The sequence below is a fragment of the Varroa destructor genome, unplaced genomic scaffold (assembly GCF_002443255.2).
Source record: "Varroa destructor unplaced genomic scaffold, Vdes_3.0 BEIS01000004.1, whole genome shotgun sequence".
Taxonomy (NCBI): domain Eukaryota; kingdom Metazoa; phylum Arthropoda; class Arachnida; order Mesostigmata; family Varroidae; genus Varroa; species Varroa destructor.
Window position 1 is genome coordinate 25,314,166 of NW_019211457.1, and position 21,529 is coordinate 25,335,694.

At 38.6% G+C, this 21,529-nt stretch overlaps 1 protein-coding gene and 2 long non-coding RNA genes across 7 annotated transcripts; 2 read left to right on the forward strand and 1 right to left on the reverse strand.

The window, feature by feature from the left end:
* Window positions 1–54: 54 nt before the first annotated feature.
* Der-1 (derlin 1) lies at window positions 55–5,349 on the reverse strand. Its single transcript, XM_022801789.2, has 5 exons — window positions 5,187–5,349; window positions 3,376–3,539; window positions 2,216–2,407; window positions 1,449–1,705; window positions 55–1,182 (listed from the first exon to the last, which is right to left on the reverse strand). Exons 2-5 carry the CDS (start codon window positions 3,526–3,528, stop codon window positions 1,017–1,019), a joined length of 768 nt encoding a protein of 255 aa, XP_022657524.1. The 5' UTR covers window positions 3,529–3,539; window positions 5,187–5,349; the 3' UTR covers window positions 55–1,016.
* LOC111248811 (uncharacterized) lies at window positions 3,991–8,918 on the forward strand. Of its 5 annotated transcripts, none has more exons than XR_015326606.1 (3): window positions 3,991–4,158; window positions 6,234–6,330; window positions 7,035–8,918. It is a non-coding gene; the product is annotated as an uncharacterized LOC111248811 (long non-coding RNA). The 5 variants fall into 5 exon arrangements; XR_002672688.2 differs by lacking the exon at window positions 3,991–4,158 and adding an exon at window positions 5,263–5,400; XR_015326607.1 differs by lacking the exon at window positions 3,991–4,158 and adding an exon at window positions 5,588–5,665.
* Window positions 8,919–12,518: 3,600 nt separating this feature from the next.
* On the forward strand, window positions 12,519–18,335 carry LOC147756001 (uncharacterized). The gene is made up of 3 exons (XR_015326610.1): window positions 12,519–12,885; window positions 16,080–16,156; window positions 16,536–18,335. It is a non-coding gene; the product is annotated as an uncharacterized LOC147756001 (long non-coding RNA).
* Window positions 18,336–21,529: the final 3,194 nt, after the last annotated feature.

The following is a 21,529-nucleotide window of genomic DNA, read 5'->3' on the forward strand; positions in this document are numbered from 1 at the left end:
TGTTTTCCTTTCTAGATGTAAGGATATCTGTTATTTCAAAAAAGAGTCTTCACAGTCTTCAACATCGTCCTGCCTCATCGTTTTATTATAGTTCTTCGTAGTTCCTCTTTTGAATCGCCTCACCTTTTTGCTTACATACACGCACACAGAGAAGATTAAGTTAATGTTTCACACTTAATGTTTCACACATTTGCATTTCGAGCCCAAGGCTTGTCTTTATTTCGACTGTTTTCATTGTTCCCCTTTTGATTATGCTACTTATATATCTACTTTTCTTGAGCACTCTTAACCCAATATATATATATATTTTTTTTTTTTTAAATATAGCTCCTTAATCGATTATGTACAATGTTTGAAATTGATCTCACTTTCTCCCGACATAAAGGATTTTTTTGCACCATCAGTATGGTGACAATAGTACTCGCACAATGGCTTTCGATTTATTAATGGCACCCAAGCGGTTTTTCGTTTATTTCTAACTTAACAGGCTGAAGGCGCGTTACGTAGTCTCGGTCATTTGCGTCTTCGTTAGTCCAATGATAATCAGCATCCGCTTCTCGATTGCGTTTGTTAATTATTAGGTACCTTAATCTCTTCCGCTTAGCATTTCCCTCTACATTGCTCAAATTCCGCTCGTTGCGATCGAACCCCTATTCAGAAGCATTGATACCAAAAAGGTAAACAACTTAAGCGCGATGTTAGAAATCGCTAGTCACGATTGCTTGGACGACAGCTTTTGATCCAGGCAAACATTGCGGAAATCGTAACCGATCTTCACTGCTGATTTTTGGGGGAGAGAAAAAAAGTCACAGAACCACTTAAATATATTGGGTGGGAGGGATTCTGTTGGTAAAATAAGGATGGATCTATGTCAGCTGGAAAGGCAATTACTCCATTGGCTAGGTAAATAGGGGAATCGGTAGCTCTTAGTGGTAGACAAAGGACATAAAATACATATGCATTTGATTTCTATTTAAAATGCCATTCACTGACGGAAGATACTTCCATTCGTTCGGCTACTGTCGTCCGAGAACATGACCGGTGCCCCAGTTGTGTGCGCCAAACCATCCCCGTGATTGCCCGTTATGATTTCCAGTATCTCCGCGACCGGCAGGATCTCGTCTTTGGGGGGCTTGACCGAAGCCCCCAAAGCTGCCGGACTGGTTTGGAAAGTACTTGTACCTATGGTGGTTAAAGAGAATCAAAACAAGTATGCTTATTTTCTGCTATAGGTAACTGTATTTCAATGTAGATCATGTTTGTTGTGTGCTATGTCAACTGATATTTCAAGCATATGGATTAAGCGAAGGAAAATTATTTAAAAATTAATACTAGGAGATTTGCTCAATAGAAAAGCTACGATGGAATGAAATCTTGACGCATGGGAAACATGAGCTTCGATTACAAGCGCCCTGTCTGTTTGCGCGCGATTTTCAAATGATACTTACAGGATGGCCGGCACGTGAAGAAGCTGTCGACCGCCTTCTTGAGGATACTGGAAGTTAAGGAAGAAATAGAAATGGCCTACAAGGATTCCTATGAGTTCGTAAAGACCTCCTCCAGAAATCACTAAATTGAAAGCAAACAAAACCCAAGGCAGATAAACAGCTTTGAAATGGGTGCCGAACCAGAACGATACGATCTGCTCCTTGTTTAACTGGCACCATACGTAAAGCACCGATAACACCATTGGGTCCATGAGTAGCTATGGGACGAATGAAACAAAAAACAAGAGCCAAACTTAGTTTTTAGTTCACTGAATTTTAGAGAAGATAGGGTAATTGATAAATAGTTAATTTATGTTGATTAAAGTTAAATAGTTAATATGTTGCCAAATAACTCTATAAAAAAATAGTATTCATTTCATTAGTGAAATGCCTAAAAACAGATTATAGATGTATTATTTACTGTGAGTGGAACGGATGAGAATGACAGAAGATTAGCGAGTAATAGGATCTATATATTTATTAACCCTGATATGGTGCTGTTGTACTAAGATTAATTATATATTCAAAAGCATGTCGAAAAGTCAAATATGGTGGCTAATATATTTAAATATCAGCCCAGCATACGAGTATTATTCCTATCGCAAAAAGAGGGTTCACAAGTATATAAAAATTATATAAAAGGTTATTACTCCTAACCAAAGCGGTATCGCTTCCGCAGAGGAATACTCGCTAATTTCTACAATAAAACCCGTGTATGTTTTCCTTACTTGGATCTCACTGAAGACAGCTACGATTAGAATGCAGATGAAGTTAAACAGAAGCATGAATAGGTATTCTGCCGGTCGTCCGTTGTAAGCCGATGTCTCGAGTCGCATTGAATATGAATATAGAAAATAGAGATTTACGAGGTAGTGAAGCCCCATCGGATAGAAAAACACCGCTGTAAATGGCCGCCATATCTGAAATACAGAATGATAACGTCCACCGAAGGCGACATGTTAACGAAATTGCTGATTATTTTTTACGAATTGAGACGCGATCTCCCATCCCCCATATAGCCTCATTAGAAACCTAGAGACCTTGGCCTGCCGTAAAGACCCTTCTGACATTGTTAGCATAGCTCTTTTATATAAAATTTTCCTGAACGTACCACATATGCTATATAAGCTAGGTACTTTCGGTGTATAGCTTTTTTAATTACGAATTTGACTAGTTTTTATCTTAAAGCTGACTATATACGAATAAATAAATATAAAAAATGTAAGTCAGAGAAATGATGGAAAAATCAACATTGCTCATGAGCGAAGACTGGGAGACTTGTTTGCTGTAATTGTTGTTGTCCGAACTACTGAAAGTTATGAATGATCGTCAAGGATTCGCCGCTACCTATGAAATCCAGCAAGAATACTGATTCACGTTCAACGACGTAGGAACACGATAACCGTTATATTAGTTACAGTGCTAAGCTGTACCAGAAGTGTACTGCCATCGAAGCTCACACTATTTAGGGCTCGAAATGGTCAAAAAGCATTGTCTAATATCTCGGCATATATTTCAGTTAATTGTCGGCTTAGCTAGAGAGTTGAACTTGTCTGACTTCGCCCTGGTCACTTTTTTTAAACATTCTTCTAACGTCCATGGACTATTTTGATGGGCATTTACTTCGAGTAACCTGTTGGATCTTCTGCATTAAAAAAAACTGTCGAGCAACTAATTCTTTAGGCTCAACAACGGCAACAGCATTTAGAACGCTGGCTACCCAACGCATTACAGCTTGAAATTTCGCGCATACAGAAAGAGACGTCGAGTTACGTTTCTAGATCAGGACGAAAAGGTGCTTTTCAACTGCACAAAAAATCCCCAGATCTCACGAGCCGTCATCAGGCTAACAATTCCTACTCAAGCAACTCATAAATCTCCCAGTCACCTGGAACTTCTTAAAGACATTGTTATAGATGAAGATTAGGTGGTACGGGCTGATAATCTTGAACCGGCCGAGCACGGGAAAAACAATAGATAATCCAAACCAATATCTTGTTAACAGGGGCAAGCTGCGGAACCAATCCGCGATTTCACCCATCGTAATAGCTCCTGCAACCAGTACGAAAAAAATCACGATTAGAAGGTTGAATTAATACATTATACCATGATCATTAATATTATACACCGATCAAACGTCGCCACGTCGCTTAGTCGATACAAACTGCTGCAGTGAACAAAACCTATTGGTAGAAAGTTATCAATATGAACAAATATCTTCTACAGAAATTAATCATTCAGCCAAGAAGCAAAGGTTCCTCAATTGTTATCAGAAAATGTAAATATATTCAAGCGTCTAGAGAACCGATGTTCTCCCACTACCGCATTGGTTCTCAGTCCCGCATATATCTGCATCCCGGTTTTTGCAATTAATTTGTATGTGTTTAGTCGAGAGTGTAACAATGATCGGTAGACTATGAAATGACAAAAAAAAATCACTTTGATCAGGACGACAGTAATGATACAAATGACAACAATAAGGAACTACCGTGTCATAGTAAGTAACAGCAAGCACACATTTCGCTAGTAGTCTGTCATAGAGCATTCCGTACGAGTGATGATAAAGCATGCGCTATCTCTGCTTCGTGATACGAGAAACCCAGTACTGAGATTCGGAGACTCTGCTGATTCATGCGTAAGTCATGCGAAAATTCAACGTCACACAATAGCGGTGAGTCGCCTTATATGACTTCCTCAAATCAAGTTGAACATAATTTTTTACGAACTGGTGACTATAATATCTTACGAAATTTATGTGTCCTCTATTTTAATGCTACACAACACTTGCTCAGGCATTTTCAGCTTACCCTTAATTAGTTATGAATTTACCACAGGTGGAACAGGATCTTAATCGTGCTAGGAAGGGGTACGATTAATGGTTAGGACATTCCATCATCTCACCGCAGACTATGGTTCGATAGCGTAACGAAATAGTCAGTCAAGATATATTAATAGAGCACCGCTAATTGTTCCCGTCGAATTGAAACACTTTTAGTTTTGTGTTTACCCATGTATTATACGCAACGTTACTTTATACGCGCACCAATTTGTACTATGCGTGCACTTCCTGGTAGAGCGCTATCCTAACACTATAATAAATTTTGAAGCAACCCTTCAACCTGCTATTTATACTGAACCTCAACGATGTCAGCTCTGTTTAGGAGATTCGATATCAATGTTGAATACGCCTTTCGCATTGACAAATTCTTATCGATAAATGGAGGTTCACCGCGATGGAAATGCAGTAGCTAAATTTAGGCTTCCTCGATTGTGTCCTACAGCCAGCTCAACAGTAACTCAGGCTATCTTCATAAACTCGTTTTATATCCGTTCGATCTAAACTATTTTCCGATTGTCGATTGGCAGTTCGTTCTAAATAACAATTCGCTTATTGCCAGCACTTCCATGCAGCTTTTTTCTCGAAGATACATACGAGGATCGTTCATGGGATTTGTGCAATTTTTTTTTTGTTACTTATTCAACCATTACTACAGCGTTATACGAAATGATAGGTTTCAGTTTCGGGCACGACAAGCTGGTCTGTTTTGAGATAAACTAAAACGAAGTGCTTAAACTTAAATTTTGGCAGTTCGTATTTGGCAAGAAGAGACACTAACAATGCAGAAAATCTATTGTGACTGTTATTTTTCCCAAATTGATCTGGCTGCATGCTCAAAAAGCGTCTAGACACTAACTTACCTCCGAGAATCGACTATAGAGTTTCGATGGGAGCGTTACGATTTATCATAGGATTTGTCGATTCGTTTAAGGCACATCTATTACATACGCACACTCACGGACACAGTCTAGTCTTTAAAAATGAATTTCAAGTCAACCCTTGGTGTCGGAACAACGAATACGTGTATTTCGGCCGGTGACGTCACATCAAAACAAACCAGTTAAATTGCCTGAAGTAAGTTGAATTGGTTTAAGTTTCAGTGTGTAAGCACAGCGAAGTAAGTGGAAATTTAATCACACATTATAAGCTGTATAGATCGAAACACTATGATTTGTGTGCGATGATTGATGATCGCTTCGCTTGCGAGAGAAGCTTCATGGTGAATAGTCCCAATATAGAAGGTTGTTTTGACATCGCGCAGCGCGGGCCATGCCGCTGTAGCATCTATATAGAAATAACACAGTCAGGGCAGCATTACTACATTGCATAGAAAAATTTTGTAAATTGTTCATTTATTTTTCGTTTTTACTTTTTGTTTTGGTCATGTGACCCGCTGTTTCGGTGGCTTGTTCCTATAGGATCACGCTTTCTGCCAAGTGTCCATCGGCCGTCGAATATAGTTATCTATTGCATATAGTTTACGACACCATATTATAAATATTTATCGAACACATTATGCCATATTTGGTTGTCAAACTCTGCGGTAGTTTTGTCAATCATGACGAATATTAGATCAGCGTCAATTTGATAATGTGTATAACGGCTGGGGGTCACCAGCTAAAGTTTGTGCGTCTTAATCGTCAGAATGAATATCGGGTGTGGGAAAAGTTTATTTAAATATAATAGCGGTGTCGTTGCAAATTGAAACGCCAGATGTTTATAGTTCGAGAACTACCAATAGGATTGCTACTGTTTATGCGATCGTGTTAGAAAAAAGAGGATTTGTTGAACGACGGCATTTCCTTTGCCATAGGGTTTTCTTTCAGTGTAGTGAACGTCTCTGAGCCTCTGTGGACCTATATATTGGCCTGCCGCAATCGTAGTGACATTTCACTTCGTATTTGAAGGTGTTCGAAAGAATCCGTGCACGGTTATGGCCGAGCGACACATCGCTACTGAAACCGCAACTGCAGATCCCAGGGAAAGTTATTGCATGGCAACACGGTGGGGTTATATACTCTACTATAAGCCACTATATAATATAATAATATATATATATATAGAGATCTTCGCAATGTTTCATGTGCATCACTTCACTGAAACCTAGTGGCTTATATTAGATATTATATATATATATATATATATCTAATATAAGCCACTAGGTTTCAGTGAAGTGATGCACATGAAACATTGCGAAGATCTCTTGCGTTAGCAGTAACAATACTTCATTATCTAAGCGTAAGTTGAATGAATGAATGAATGAAGATCCTATATCCTACATGAACAATTTTTAATTAATATTAGGGAAGTAGGATATTACCAACATATCTTGGTACATTACGTTTATACAACGCAACGTAAAATGAATGATCGTTTTAGTTTAGGGCGGGTTGACTTCAGTTGGGTGTTTCATTCTAATTTTTGCTTACACGAAACACATTTCATTTGATTCGTTGATTTTGCCCAGCAAAGCTGTTATTTTTCTATTATTTTAAAAGTTTGGCATTCTTAAGCAACATTTTACTAATTATATTCTTGCCCAGATTGCGCTACTGCATTCAGTAACCCTTACTATATTTAGCGAACTTGCAACTGTAATGAAAGACAAAGGGCCAAACAAATCAGTATATAATAGGGCATTTAAATAATATAACGATAGGAATCTATAAAGGGCACGACTGCATCGATATGCACTGTATTTGTTTCAGAACTTCGGTCGCAATTCTCAATACGTCTTCCGTATAGCGCGAACTTGGCACTGGCAACCTATCATCTGTTTCGGTCTTCGCAGAACTCTTCTACTGGCGTCGATTTAATTGTCGTCAGGAAGGGCCGCAAGAATCACTTGTCACAGTTTTTTTTGTTCACAAGATCACCGACGTTCTACAGTGATAGAATTAGGGTGTTGCTAGAAAAGAACACTACTGATAGATTGCGTATTAGTAATATTTCTTGGCTGGTAGACAATCATTATTGTTTTGATTGTTCAATATAATTACAATATAATAACAATTTGGTATAAAACAGCGATTAAAAACTCTTCCGACTGTTATTTTACTTTCTTTGGGCTTACCTAGCCAGTGGCTTCAACGGACTTTTGACTCCTAGGTCTCTTAATTGTCGCTTAATCAAAAACATTCAACCTCGTTTACAATATCGACCGTTCATTTCTATTACTATGAAACTTCGTTTTTATAGAATTTCATTACGCGTGTACAGCCAACGCATATTATAAACAGATTCGCTAAACCGATAGCGTATTTTCAAACAGATTTATAATTTAATAACCTGACGACTTTACATCATGTAAAGTTTGTAACAGAAAAACAAGTAGACGCTCACGAAAGCGTATTGCGAACGGCTCATCACAGCGTTTCGGTATCCCAATAACATTGGGATAATCGACGGATCTCTCTGGCCGGGTACCAAAGCGGGCCGTATTTGTGCTGGTATACCAGTTTGCATGTGGCGATTGACTAGAATACTCCATACACATAATACGTTATTGTTTTGTTAAAAAAATTACCGAAGCGTTGATCGAGTGTTGGCGAAGCGCACCGCTTAACAACTAATAGCAGGATACGTTTCCCTGTTTGGTTCTTTGTGGGCGTTCTGTAATAAGATAATGAAATGATTAAATATATCTATACATACATACCGCTAACTGCTTCTATATATATTACAACACATTGATTGTAGCCTCACCTTCAATCGAACAAGACTGGCTCCACAAAGCTATTGCCAGACTAAGATCTGCCAGTTAATTAGAATTTACTCAGCTGAAATATCCGCCTGTTTTAAAAATCTCCTGTCGATTACAAATGTGTTTATTTCGCATATTTACTATGCAAGAACAACACTCAATTTCAACAACACATCACTCATCAAAAAAAAATCAAGTTGTTAACAAATGTAATACTATACGATAGCCGTACGCGACCGAAAAGTTACTGCGAACGTCCTAATGTAATTCTTGTAATAACGATTCTTGTTTCGTTAAGTGCCGGACACGCTGAAGGCAGTAGGTACGAAAACGACTGGTCAGACCAACAACAACATAGCACTACCTGGATGGAACTACTCCAATCAGCGTCGCGTGGAAGAACTAATCATAAGCGCAAAGGAGCCCCTAAGAGAGCATGAATCGTCAGTATGCCCCTATCTAGGTATGTCTCGAACAACGGTACGAAACAAACCCAGACAATGCCACTCCACAGATCGTCCATAGGACCGGCAAAGGCTTTGTAGTGCTGACCACTGTAAGGATAAAGCTCAAAATGTCCACGTCGTATTTGCCTATGCCATCTAACTTGGGCTTGGTGATCCTTAATACGCAACTGGTGCTCTGAAGCACCAGTTGCATATGGTCCGCTGTTCCGCACACTAATGCAAAATAAAAAAATATTCTAAGTAAAAAAATAGTAATTTATAACCGTGCTATGTACTGTATGTAAATGAAAGGCAATAAACTTGAGTCAATTGTTTTTATGATCAGATTAGCCTAAAACAGACTTTGCTCGTCTTACCACAAAGTCAGCGTTATTGGTACCATTTATAAGTTACTCCAAACTAATAAAATAAGAATCGTTTGATCTGCTTTGTTTTTCGTTAACATACGACCAGATCTAGCGCCTGCTCTGTAGACCTATCTAGTACATTTTCAATACACTCAGAAATTGAGAATGCTTGGTTATGTGACATTACGTGAAGCCACTTGCGGGCTTGTATTTGGCATAGGCGGAAATAGAACGTATACGATACTCAGACGCCTGCATCGTTTTCTGTCTTGATCATGTGACTTTTCATATCAGGTTATTAAGACTTCCAGCCACAAGCGCACCGGCGTGCTATGCTTCTTACATACGAATACGCTCGCTCTCCATTCTTCGTCTGTTCAGTCAAATTCATCTGAATTCTCTATTCTATCTAGACGGATTCATATCTTCCCGGGACCCTTGCGCATGCCGAAACAAAGGACAGCTCAACGGCGATCGTAATTATATCTCCAAAGCCGAACCGAAGCCTATCATTAACCGGTGGAGCAATATTGCTACAAATACAACGGTTAAAGTTGGCCGTGAGATAAATCGGACTTACTTAAGCCGAAACCCGTTCCACAGCAGCGTTTTTGTGTGATTGCATTTTTCTAGAAATCTTCAGATCTGTCAGATGTCTCTTCGACATATAGTCGGATATAAAATGTTCAACTAGAAGTCGCTAAACTATGGTTCGATATTTTGGGCCTAAATAAGAACATACATATGTGTAACAAACTTAAAATGCTTTATTTTCTAATGCCTCAGACTAAGTCTCTTTTTGAATCACGATCTTGTAAATGCCTGCATTTTTTCATGAAGTTAATGATTTACAATACATCGGTTTAAATAGTTTAAAAATCTGCTTATAGAAGTTCAGCGATCTGAAGTTCCTGCCCTCTTATCGATCTTTTAAGTGGTGACGTATGGAAAGCGTAAGGATACGCTTTTACAGACGGATGAACAACAATCGCGCAATATAAAAACATTGAAGTATAGCTTACGTGAACCTTCCAAGATAATTTTTGAAGTTACTTTTCATATATGCTTCAATATATACTATCATTTCCATAATTCCAGTCTGGAAGGAGCTGTTATTGGCACCAAACATGTGCCAAATCGAAACAATATGTGTATCATTGTTTTTGCCATACCGTGAACTGCCTCATCAAGTGAAGTTTTATTTATTATTAAGGTCATTCATAAGGGATCGTCAAGTTTGGCGACCAACGACATCGAAAAGAACCTCAAGCCCAGGCATGGTTGGCGAAGGAAAGGCGGCGTGGTCTGAGTAGCTAATACGGACGTGTTTGAGTAATTTACTATCGCAGTTACATTGGTTTGAATTCCCGATACAAAGAAACTGTAAACTATGCTTGAAAAACACATAGACCCAGTTACGTGCAGCGGAAGCCACCTTGGGAATAGGGAAACACTTCAGTGCTATACTAAAAAGGCGATCCCGAAAACTCCTTCTAACAAAGAAGGTAGCTGGTGCGTAGGAATTATGACATATCTGAATGCGTTTACTTCAATGTTAGAGACGATTTTACTGGAGGTAACAATGGATCTCAGAACAGAACTAAAAGAGTGACGTGTAGAAGAGAAATCAAGTATTAATGGATAATTATCTTGGCGGAATAAAGTCAGTTTATCGGAGTCGAGGCCTTTCAAACATTGGTACAAAAAGATACATACAATACATGGTACAATACAAAAAGATGTGCATATAGCATATCTCGTACAGATAGAGGACAGAGTTTCTTTCTCTAGTTATGAATTTGTGTTTTGCCTTGCAGGAGCCAAGGGTCGATTTGACAGACTCGCGGGAAACGATTTATTTTTGTACATGTTAAGGTACAGAGGACAATAGGCGTAACTCATACATGCTAAAGCACATTGGGTTTTATTAAGCTCAAACACTTCCTTGTAGTCCGAGTCACTTGCTAACGCGTTAATATCAACAAAATTGAGATAAATCGTAATTAGAAAGCATAGAGAAATGGGATTTAATGATCGCATTTAATCTTCACGGATTCGAAATGTTACCTCCATTCTCTCTCGTTGTAGCGTTTAAAGCAGAGCTGTCAATTGGTATGTCCTACGCGGACCTGACTGATGCAGTGCAAAATGAAAATGTAGGTCGAGTTTGCCTGCCCGGTGATGATGGCCCGTGTAGGGAAGACGCCCAATTCACCAGAGCAGTTTAGCCTTGCGGCTGCTTTGAGCAAGCAATGCCGCGAAGCACCAGCACCATTACAGACGCATCTGCGTTTACGCCTAACAGGGAAAAGAATGGAACGCGTGTATCGATGCTGCTGATACAACGATTCAAAACGATCGATCTACTCAAAGTGAGTGCGCTGTAAAAAGCATAAGCTTCATTATACAAGCTGTTTTATCTCAAGGTATATTCAGTAATATCCAGAGGTCAGCAATATAATAACTTTTTTCAAGAGAGACATACTGGACCATGTCAGATCGGAAGCTCGCTCGAGTCAGGCTCAATGCAATTGCTCTTCATATCGGGTCAAAGCTAGCAGTGCTTAGCTAAATAGATAGCTTTTACTGATTCCTCTACAGCACTTCTGGAGTCTTCGATGGCCATTTGTAGACTACTTTATAGGTTCTGAGCAACATTTTCTTGATACAGACACACAACGCTAATATAATAATAGTAGAGTGTGCTCGAGTGGTTCAGTTAGATCTTCTGGTCAGGAAAATTGGATAAGGGGTATCGATTAGAACTGTAGTAGCGTGGAGATTTTTGGCGGCTTGAACCCAAACCATCATTCGAAACTGGATTATCGTTCAGAAGTACCGAAGATGACCTTTTACCGAGAAGCTCGCTTTACTCGTCAGAAGAGATTGCAGCGCCTAGCTAATTCCCCCCATGGAAAATCATTAGCATGCCATGAACTTGAAACGTCCCATAAGACACTGGCATAACGCACAATTAAAAGCAGTCCGTTGAATAAAATGCTGCTCGATTGCCCAAATCGAATCTTCGTATTACAACTGAAGTGTAACACGAAGATTCGATTTGTGTAAACAGATTTTTGTGAAGATTATCACAGTGGTATGACACTAATATCGGCTGGTATAGGTGCCTCCTGAGCAAAGCAGGAGGTTTTATCAACTAAGATAAACTGAATTGGTGTGGTACTCCGATTGAAGTGACTTCAGAAGGCGTCATAATTAAGAATTACCGTTAATAGAGTAGGTTGAAAATGGCTGTACGGTATCTCATGATGTAGACAAACACAAAATATTCTCTCTGCAAGCACACTCGATGATCCTGTAACTTTGGTTGGCTCCACTCATTGCTGGGACGCTTGCTAATTTATAGGATTCGCTAAATAAACAAACTAAATATAAGACTTAGGCCATATCCGTTAGCCGAGATACAACCCTCTACTAGTAATTTGACCTACGTTATATCTTAGATTTTCGTAGTACTCATAACTGTTTGAGATCTCATTTTTTGAGAATGCGTTTGCAGTAGAACATAGATCTACCGACTTCCTGCGACCCTTCACGACGCGTTTTTTACCATGATAGGTCCGGTGAAAAAAAGTCGTCATCTTTTTACTGCAAACCATTCCCTGATGCTTAGTCGGAACCTAACCTGCTTGCTTCTAGCCGGCCAGATTTATTTACTGAAAGGACAACAATCAAGCAGCCGCCATATTCCTGTATTTAGTGAGAGAGACAAAATTGATTCGATAGGTAGTGTACTCAGTTTATACATCTGCTTGCTACAATCCATAAGCAGATCTTGTACGTGCAAGTAGAATGTATGTCACATCAGATATCCTAAACATTCAAATACGTAAACAAACGAACGCATCTGAGAATAAGCTCATTATCGTATCAGACTGTTATGTATTACAAACTTAGCACGACAAACGACTTGAAAACATAAATAAAAAAAAGGACGCCCGCTACAACTTTGATAGTATCACGTCGGCGTCATAAACACCAGTACAATAAGTCCAAAAAATGCCGATCTGCTCTTCTAACGGTGAGTCGCGAACTTGTAGGACATAACACTACCAACGTCATAATCGGTAGATAGCCGATAATTGGCGCTGCAAGCTTTCAGTGTGTGCAAGTCGTCGTTATTCCAGCCAGTGGTTACTTTCAGAAGTGAACCTTAGCATTCGGCCTTAATAGCGGACAGTTACGCCATCTGTGGGAAGCATGCCAAAGTAGTGGTAAAAAAGAGTATGCGAATGACACTGCATAGATGTCCTGCTGTCCAGTGACCTTCGACAGGACAAACGTTGCTGCTGCTGCTGCTGCTGCTATTTCGAGCGTCCGTTAGATGGGCCTGATAATAGTCCTCTCAGCAAAGTTATGATTTACAAAAGCGATAGAATGCTAGCATTTCTCTTGGCATAAGCAAAAAGTCCTTTGGCAGGATCATTAATCCCTGTTCGCATATAGATTCGAAGCGTTTAAACCGGTCCGGTGCATGCAAGCAACATTGTCAGACTTCTAAATTCTAGCTTGCTAAGTATCGTATGAAATAAAGGCAGCGTATTGCCACTTGACATAATTTTAACTATTTTTGCTCACTATTGGGATGGTTTAAATAGAGCGACTTGCTCGAAACGGAAGTGAGCTTGACAAAATTGTGCTGAAGCCAGGCTCAACGGTTTTTTCTCGCACCGCCAATAAATCGGCGATGCTACTAATCATAGTACATCATTTACGTTCTCTTGAAAAAACAAACGCTCTACGTCATACGACTATTATACAGAAACGTCAGGCAATACAATTGAATATTGTGTCGTAACGTTAGGATCGTAGATAAGCTCTAGTAAATCTTAACTGGAATTAATTGGTGTTCGCCAAATCCTTATTTTTACTGTCTGACATTGTTGACATCCATAGCGCAGCGTGTAGATCCGGACTCGTTCAAACCCAATTGTGGACTTGGTCAAATTCAAGTGAACCTTCTATACTTCTAGAATTTAGAGAGATAAAATCCTATAGACGTATTTTCTATTACACTGTAAACAATTGGCAGTGATCGTTTGAACAAATGGTGGAAGACAGCTTTATCTTATAGATTACGTTGCTGCCGTTGCCTATAAAACAGCAAATTGCGTATCGACTGCATGTTTCTATAACGCAGACGTTTACTTTCCGATCCGGCGAATGCACGTAAAATAGTTCAGGCGGACAATGGCTGTAGTCAAGAGTCTGACCATTGTCAAGAAGTTGAGATCAAAATGATCCGCAACAACAGATGATGTCTGTGCGGTCCTATGATGCAGGACGCGTAGCCTAATTGCTTCGTCTCATAATTCTAGATAGCTCCTTCACTCATTTCATTCATCAGTTTGTATGCCACTTTTCTTTACAGGTAAATTTCCCTAAGCGCCAGTTTAGCTTTATCTGAATCCATGTACGTGTGCCACCGTTGTTTCCACTCGTTAAAAGGCTTTTTCGAACTCAATCATATCAATACGCGTGAGCTGCTCTCTCGTCTTTTTGTCTTAAATTTTTTCTGTAACTCTAAAGCTCTGTGCAAGTGTTTCTTGAGCTTAAAGCCATTTAGCGCGTAAAGGAATTAGGCAAACATAGTTATCAAGTTTTCTGTGAAAAAACATCTCAGCCGTCACGGATGCTCTGAAACACTTGCTGCAAACTTTACTCTAATCTAATGGTTGGACTACATAATCTTGTTAAAACATTTAGTCATAATTCTTAGTGCATACATTAAAATTACTCGAAATGAATTTTGTAGTGCACAACTATTCAATACTAAAATGAAACGGTCAGAATAAATCCGGTTTTATTATAAACCCTGTAGCTTTTTTGAGCTTAAGCTCGTGTTTGTACTTCCTGCCTTAGCCAATACACAACACTTTGGCGAACAGATGTCTGTAATACTGGGCCTCGATGAACCTATATTTTTGCGTCAAATGACGCACAGTATTTATATGCACAATTTTTATATACTTGTAGTAAGAAAGGAACCCTTTTCTAGCTCGTACAGGACCATTTTTTTACTTGCACTCTTCTACAGTGTAGGTGCCACATCTTATAAAACAGAAGCTTGTGTTTAAAAATAATTTTTAAAACGACTACGTTGGAGACATTTATCTGTTTTTCATATTATCACTATTTGAATGTTCGAATCTTCTTTTAATTGCCCACAACGGATCTTACAAAATATTATATTAAGTTTGCGATGAAATAGTAAGTGGAAGTTTTGCGTGGAACATGTGTAGGTAGCTTCATAAATGAAAGAAGGCACACCTTCTTCCTTTTCGTAATGAATTGTATGCTACCTAATGCTTATTTTACGCGCCACACACCCTTTTGTGTAAATGTAAATGTTTTCAATTATGAAAGAACGCTCAGCTTTTGTGCGAGGTATTTTTCCGTGTCTTCACACGTACTGCCTAAGGCAGGCCGTTAAAAATCGAAATTTTTCATTTCCAAAGCTCGTTCGTCCGTTGCCAAATCAATAGTACTAGTTGCGAATTCGACATTGACTCAGTTGAAATCGTCTGTAGTAATAGCACGAAAAAATCATGCACGCCCTTTACTACTTCAATTTTGTTTTCTAAGTTACACGGGAAATATGCTACATTAATAAAACTCCGCGTCTCTCCGTCTATCTGTAACATTCGCAACGTTGAATCCTACCAACGGTAAAGAATAAAAGAAGGACAACGAACGTCCGAAATAAGCTACCTATTATAGAATAGATAAAATAAAACTTACTTCAGATCAACACTCCTGCGCTCTTAAGAGATCCCTGAGCACACACAGACGAGCACGTTTTAAAGTATTTAATAATATATGAGGATGAAAGAAGCGTAAGATTGTCTTTCATTTCCAAAGGCTTTATTTGAGTTCATCCAGTGCATAGAGCGACGCCCCAAGCAGTGGCTGACCATATTCAATAGATGTACATCTTCCTTCGGCCTAATGATAGGCCCAAATAATCACCTTTAAGATGCCATTCCATCCAGCAAAGCTAAGTAGGCCGTTATAAATTAGATTTATTATGAAACACCTCACTTAAAGCAAAATCGGTTTTTTGAAAACAATTTGCGATATTATTGAGCCGTAACACCTCAGTTAGAATTCTTGCTAAAGCTGTCAGTTAAAACAATTGTCCGTTCTGCTAACTTACTCCGATAGTCCTCTCTGGTGCGCACTTTATAATACTTTTCTGCGTTACATCTTCTACAGGCCTCATGATTAAGGACATCCCGCGCCGCGCTGTCGTCACGTAAAGCTACGTTCTAAGTACCTTCGCATTGTGTAAGGTGCGCAAAATTATCTTGAAACCCAGAAGCTGATACTTTTTTTTTGTATACAAAAACAAAAAGCGAAATAATCTATTTATATTTAGAGCTTATGTTGATTTGTTGTCAATATAAGATGTAATTCTCAGGTTCAATCAACAAAAGCACAAGATTTGCCAACAAGCTTGATAGAAAGCGTGTAAAAATTATTTTTATATAGCTCAAGCCCTTTTGGTTAATACAGAGTTATACATGAAGACACTTTCTCCAGTGCTACTTACCAAGACGCCCCACGCTTTGCGCTCTGGAGAAAACCGGTTGATTTTTCTGATTTTAAACTGGCTCCCTTTGGTTTGTTATAATAAACAGATAGCCTTCCCTATTTTCCTCGAGGTAATAGAAAACGACAGAGTCCTAAGGAGCTCTTTGGAATTGCGCGTTTGGTGTCAATATCAATTGAGACCCGACACGACCTTGCCTCAAATCATCATCTCATGCCCTCGGACGTTATGGCAGGCAGCTAAACCACGGATTTAAGAGTCCTTCCAAAACCTACGATCACAGAAAGGCCACCGAATTACATTGAGAGAAGTAAACAAACGTTAATCTATTTCATCGCCATAAACAGTATTTGCAACCGAGTGTATTTACCATTTAGAATTCCATGAGTATTCTGTTTTTTTTTTTACCATTACATCATTCTGTTGAAACTAGTCCTTTAACAAAGTTTCAACATCAGCACCGTCACCTCTGTCAAGTAGAATCGGACTCGAGTGGCTTGCAGGCGCCTGTTCAACTGTGTCGTGAATATGCGTAGGTGCGGGTCCTACATTGGATAATTTCAGAACGGCGAAAGTGAGTAGATCTATACGGGTTGTATTAGGCTCTCGCTTTCAAAGAATCAAGTCCATTCCCCTTTCTGGCATAAGTACGGCACGAGGCCATGCGACTGAATGAGCTCCCTGTTAGGCTCAAACGTAAAACGAGCATTGCAAAAATTCATTTAAAATCAATTTAAGGTTCGCCTAAATATTCACTACAGACGCCCACATACACGAAGCCAAAGAGTGAGCTGAATGTATCGTCGTAGCAGTAGATTTGTTCATTTGCTTTTAGCTGTTGCCATGGGGCTGATGACCATCGACCTGTGTTTGAACAAAATTTGCAATGGCCTTTTCCATTAAACGTACTGGTATTATGTATCATGAGATTAATGCTCATGGTATACAGTTTATGTAATTCTGTGCAGCACTTTTATTATAGACAAGTGATCTGAAGTAGACGTTGTAATTCGACTGTAAAAACTAAAATATAGATCCCAGTCATTTTTAGGGTTAAACGTTGAGAAAGGCACAGTCACACCTAGGACCCACTCATAGTCTAGCCATAACAATCAATTATTTCGTTGTTTAGCTACAAAATATAGATAAACTTAAATAACGAACGAAGTAGAATACGTGGTATCCAAACATGACGAAAATTGTCTATTGTGAATTTTTGATAACGAAAAAAAACAGAGCTAAGTTATTCAAACCATTGACAGAATTGACGACGCGCTGATAAGGCATTTATAAAAGTTTCAAGATACAAAACAGGTTAGGTCGCGGACGAGGCCTAGCTACTATACACCCAGCTACGTTTCAAGCTAAGGTAGACCCCATTCTGAGAACACAGAAGTCCACAGTGAGGTCTATCACTGGGTTTCTAAAAACGACTCACACAGTTCAACTTTTTAATCACATAATATTTACAAAATGCTCAAATTGTTCGGTAACTCTAAGCTTGAAGTTATGAGTTGCGGGGCCAATCTATTCCGCGGCTCCATATGGTACAAAATAGACTATAAGCTCTCAACGTTGTGATATAGTCGTAGAGCTCCTTATACAATCACATTAGTACATCTATACAATGCAAGGCCGGCGAATTTGTTCGAATAGCCTATTTTACATACTATTAACGAAACAGTACAGTATCAAAAAATGACAAGCGATTTCGGTGATTGCATTATGGCTCGAAAAAAAAAACAGCTTTATAAAAGAAATATTTGAGATAATTAACGAAGCAATAAATCATATTATTAACTAATACCTCTCTCTAAAACTGTAGAGGTTACTGCCAGAATGGTTTATATTGTAGCTACATTGAACGTATATACATTATATAGTTATATTATCAATAAAGATCTATTATTAATAGTGCAGTATTAAGTGTTCTATAGTTTTTGACACAGATATAAGTGTGTGTTTGGGTACAATCCTTACCCCTATGTGTGCCCCCAAAGATGTGAAGCAACTATAAAATCATTTCAGGAAATGCGTAAGAAATAGTGATTATTATAAAATAGTGATTCATCATACATTTAAGACCATATAGTTATGAGAAATAAAGTATAGCTTGTTTTGAATGCGTTTCAACAGGTTTTTTTGTTCTATAGTAAACACGTTTCCTAAGGACACTGGCAGACAAAGCCACTTCCCACATAAAGCGTGTTAAGCTTTTCTGTAAATTTACAACGCCTTCCTTTCGTAGTGTTACGTTTCTTGGCGGCTATATACAGCATGCCGCCATTGGTTTTTGTATATATGTATATATCGCCGAGCGGGTCGGTTTCAAAAGACCGTTATATTTACCGACTGTCTAGCTGAATAAGGTTTTTAGGATATGGGTAATGTGGACAATTTTTCCGCTTGAGATCGCTCATTTATCGCAAGCGGAGCAGCTACCACGTAACACCTGGTTACGTGGAAGAGGACGACCCCTTCTAAATGACTAGCCGAGTATTTCAAATAGAACTGCATTAAAGGGTGGATTCGAGAGGCAAGAAGTTGAGCTGGGTCAAACCTGTTCTGGTGAAATCGGAAAATTATTGTTTGGCGAATATTTGGCAGTATAAAAAGTTCAGCAAAAAAAAACATGTAGAGTTAATTGAAATAATGCTGTTATTACAATGAAAATTAGTCGTTTTTATGCTGCTAAACCATCGTCGTCTCGCATATATTATTAGACGCTTCGAAAGATAGAGCGTCGTGATTTTTGTTCTCGGGTTTTTCTGTTTAACCACTCAGACTGCATTACCTGATATTAAAAGTAACAGAAATAGTTGCCTATTTAAATGTAATCGTCTCCCGAAAAGGCCCCAGTAGCCCGGGTTATGACAAAGAAAAAGGGGTATATGTTTCTTCGGCCCCAGCATTAGACGAAATCAGCTGTTTATCGTGTTTCTATTATTCATAATATGTAAGACAACTGCTAACGGATTCAATTCAATTTTGTTTCAATCAAATTTCAGGTACTCTAAGTATATGATGCCAGATCACCAGATTAAATGAAACATTTTGAAGAAACAGGTCAAGATTCCGGTCATCATATTTCATGTTTATTATAGGATTTTAATGAGGTCTTTAAGGGAGATTTAAGTAATATATTTTTCATTGTACACTGAATTTTCACTACGGGTTACCCGCAATACCCCACGTTAAGTTAAGGAACCGCGTAACGTTCTCATTGAAACATGCAAATGCGCCAACCGAAGTGAACGTTAATTGCGCCAAACACTGAAGGTGCCTATTAGGGTTTATTTTGATATTCTTCTGTTACACCGGCACGTGGAGCAGAGTTGAGTTGAATAGGTGTGGCTAGAGACAAATAACAACAGAGTATTTATTGAGGCCTTTAGCGATATAAGCAAAATAAGGATAGCCCAGAAGACAAAATCCGCCAATTTACACTGTACTACAGCTTCAGCCAACTCCGTAAAATTGTCGGCTAGATTTCATACTTAACGCTTGATGATGCGTTTTCCCAAAGTGAGGTAAGATTAGTTGGAGACTCTGATGATGATGTGGTTCTTAAGGACGCGTCAGTAATCTAGGTTCAAGAGTGAAGGCAGCCACATTTTGGATCATGACACGCGTCAGAAAACAGTGTCTAAAGCCAACACTGCACAAGGATCTACATGGTTTCTAGTTGTCGCAACGAACAACTATCTAGCGATGATCTCATATCCCACAAGATACGCAAGAATGATTAGCCTTGCTTGAACTTAGGGGCTAACTAGAACGCATAACGGATGCTATTTTAAACTATGTGTTCAGCGTAGAGACTCTTATCGGTCCACACCCTTATCTAGTGAGATAACAGCGGAGTTTATGGGAGAAGGCGAAGTTCGCAGGGGCTGTTATCCGCGAAACTGCCACTAATCTCACTTTAACCCAAATCATATCACAAGCAATATATCAGTGGTCCAAATCATATAATCTCGTATCATAACGTAGTATCGTGTAATGGGATCTTTACAAACACAATTTAGCTATACAATATTATGCTCAGTTTTTCCATTATAAGAGCAAATTAATTGTGTAGTAGATTTAAATAGCTCGATTCTAATGCCCTATCAAGGACCTATTCGACCCGTTTGTATTCGTATCATAATTAAGATGCATTTACTTTCCTATAATTTAATAGCCTTTTTTAATCAGATTACTGGTAAGTCGGTAGGAAAAATAAAGTGTCCACGTGAAACAAGGTCCATACTGATATTGTAGCCGATCCGCCTTCATTAGAAGTTCCTCTTCATTTCCGTCACAGGCATACAATCCGACAAGTACGAGTACTCCATATATTTTGAATCGTCAGGATCACGCTCCTCATACCTACAATACAATGTACTATGCATGACGCGAAGAAGAGTATTTAATGTACTTCTGTTGTTAAAAGTTTTATTTTCAACAATAACTACCACGACTAAGGACATACTTGCTTGATCTAGATCTATTTATTTAGCTTCTTTGTAATATATATATATATATATATATATATATTATATCGTCATACTCCATATATATATATATATATATATTTGTTGACTATTTTTCAAATATACTTATGTGTTTATATGATTATATATGTGCACCGCACCTGCTTACGTAAGTCCTTAATACTGCTCAGGATAGAAAGCCTTCGTTCGACTTTTTCAGCATTTCTATCATTCTTATCATTATTCCTTGCATTTTCTTTGGCAGATTCATCACTATTCAATATTCTGCTATGTATATTATGCAAGCGTTTTAACATAATTCCACGCATGTACTCGTATCTTCGAGGATTTTTAACGAAAGGAGTTAAGAAAGCTTAGGAATTTGCTTGATTTAAAATAAACACTAACTAGGTAGACATAGTTACACGTGTTTGAGGGGCTTGACAAACAATTTTTTTATCGCAGTTCGCCTGCATAGGTGATATCTATATATGTGATTTGAAAACACCGCACCTTCTTCTCTGTGATGTTTGTTAACTTCAATTAAAATCACTTGATAGCGTTCTTTACGGTGTACGCGGTTAACGATGTAGTATGACAGGTTTTACTTAAAGTTTACTACCGTCCAGGTTGGCGTA

Excerpts from the sequence above, each read along its gene's own strand:
- Der-1 (XM_022801789.2), bottom strand. The coding sequence starts at position 3,528 with ATGGGTGAAATCGCGGATTGGTTCCGCAGCTTGCCCCTGTTAACAAGA. Across the intron at positions 2,408-3,375 it reads ATGTCTTTAAGAAGTTCCAG|ATATGGCGGCCATTTACAGC; the intron begins GTGACTGGGAGA and ends TCTGTATTTCAG. Across the intron at positions 1,706-2,215 it reads CTGTCTTCAGTGAGATCCAA|CTACTCATGGACCCAATGGT; the intron begins GTAAGGAAAACA and ends TTCGTCCCATAG.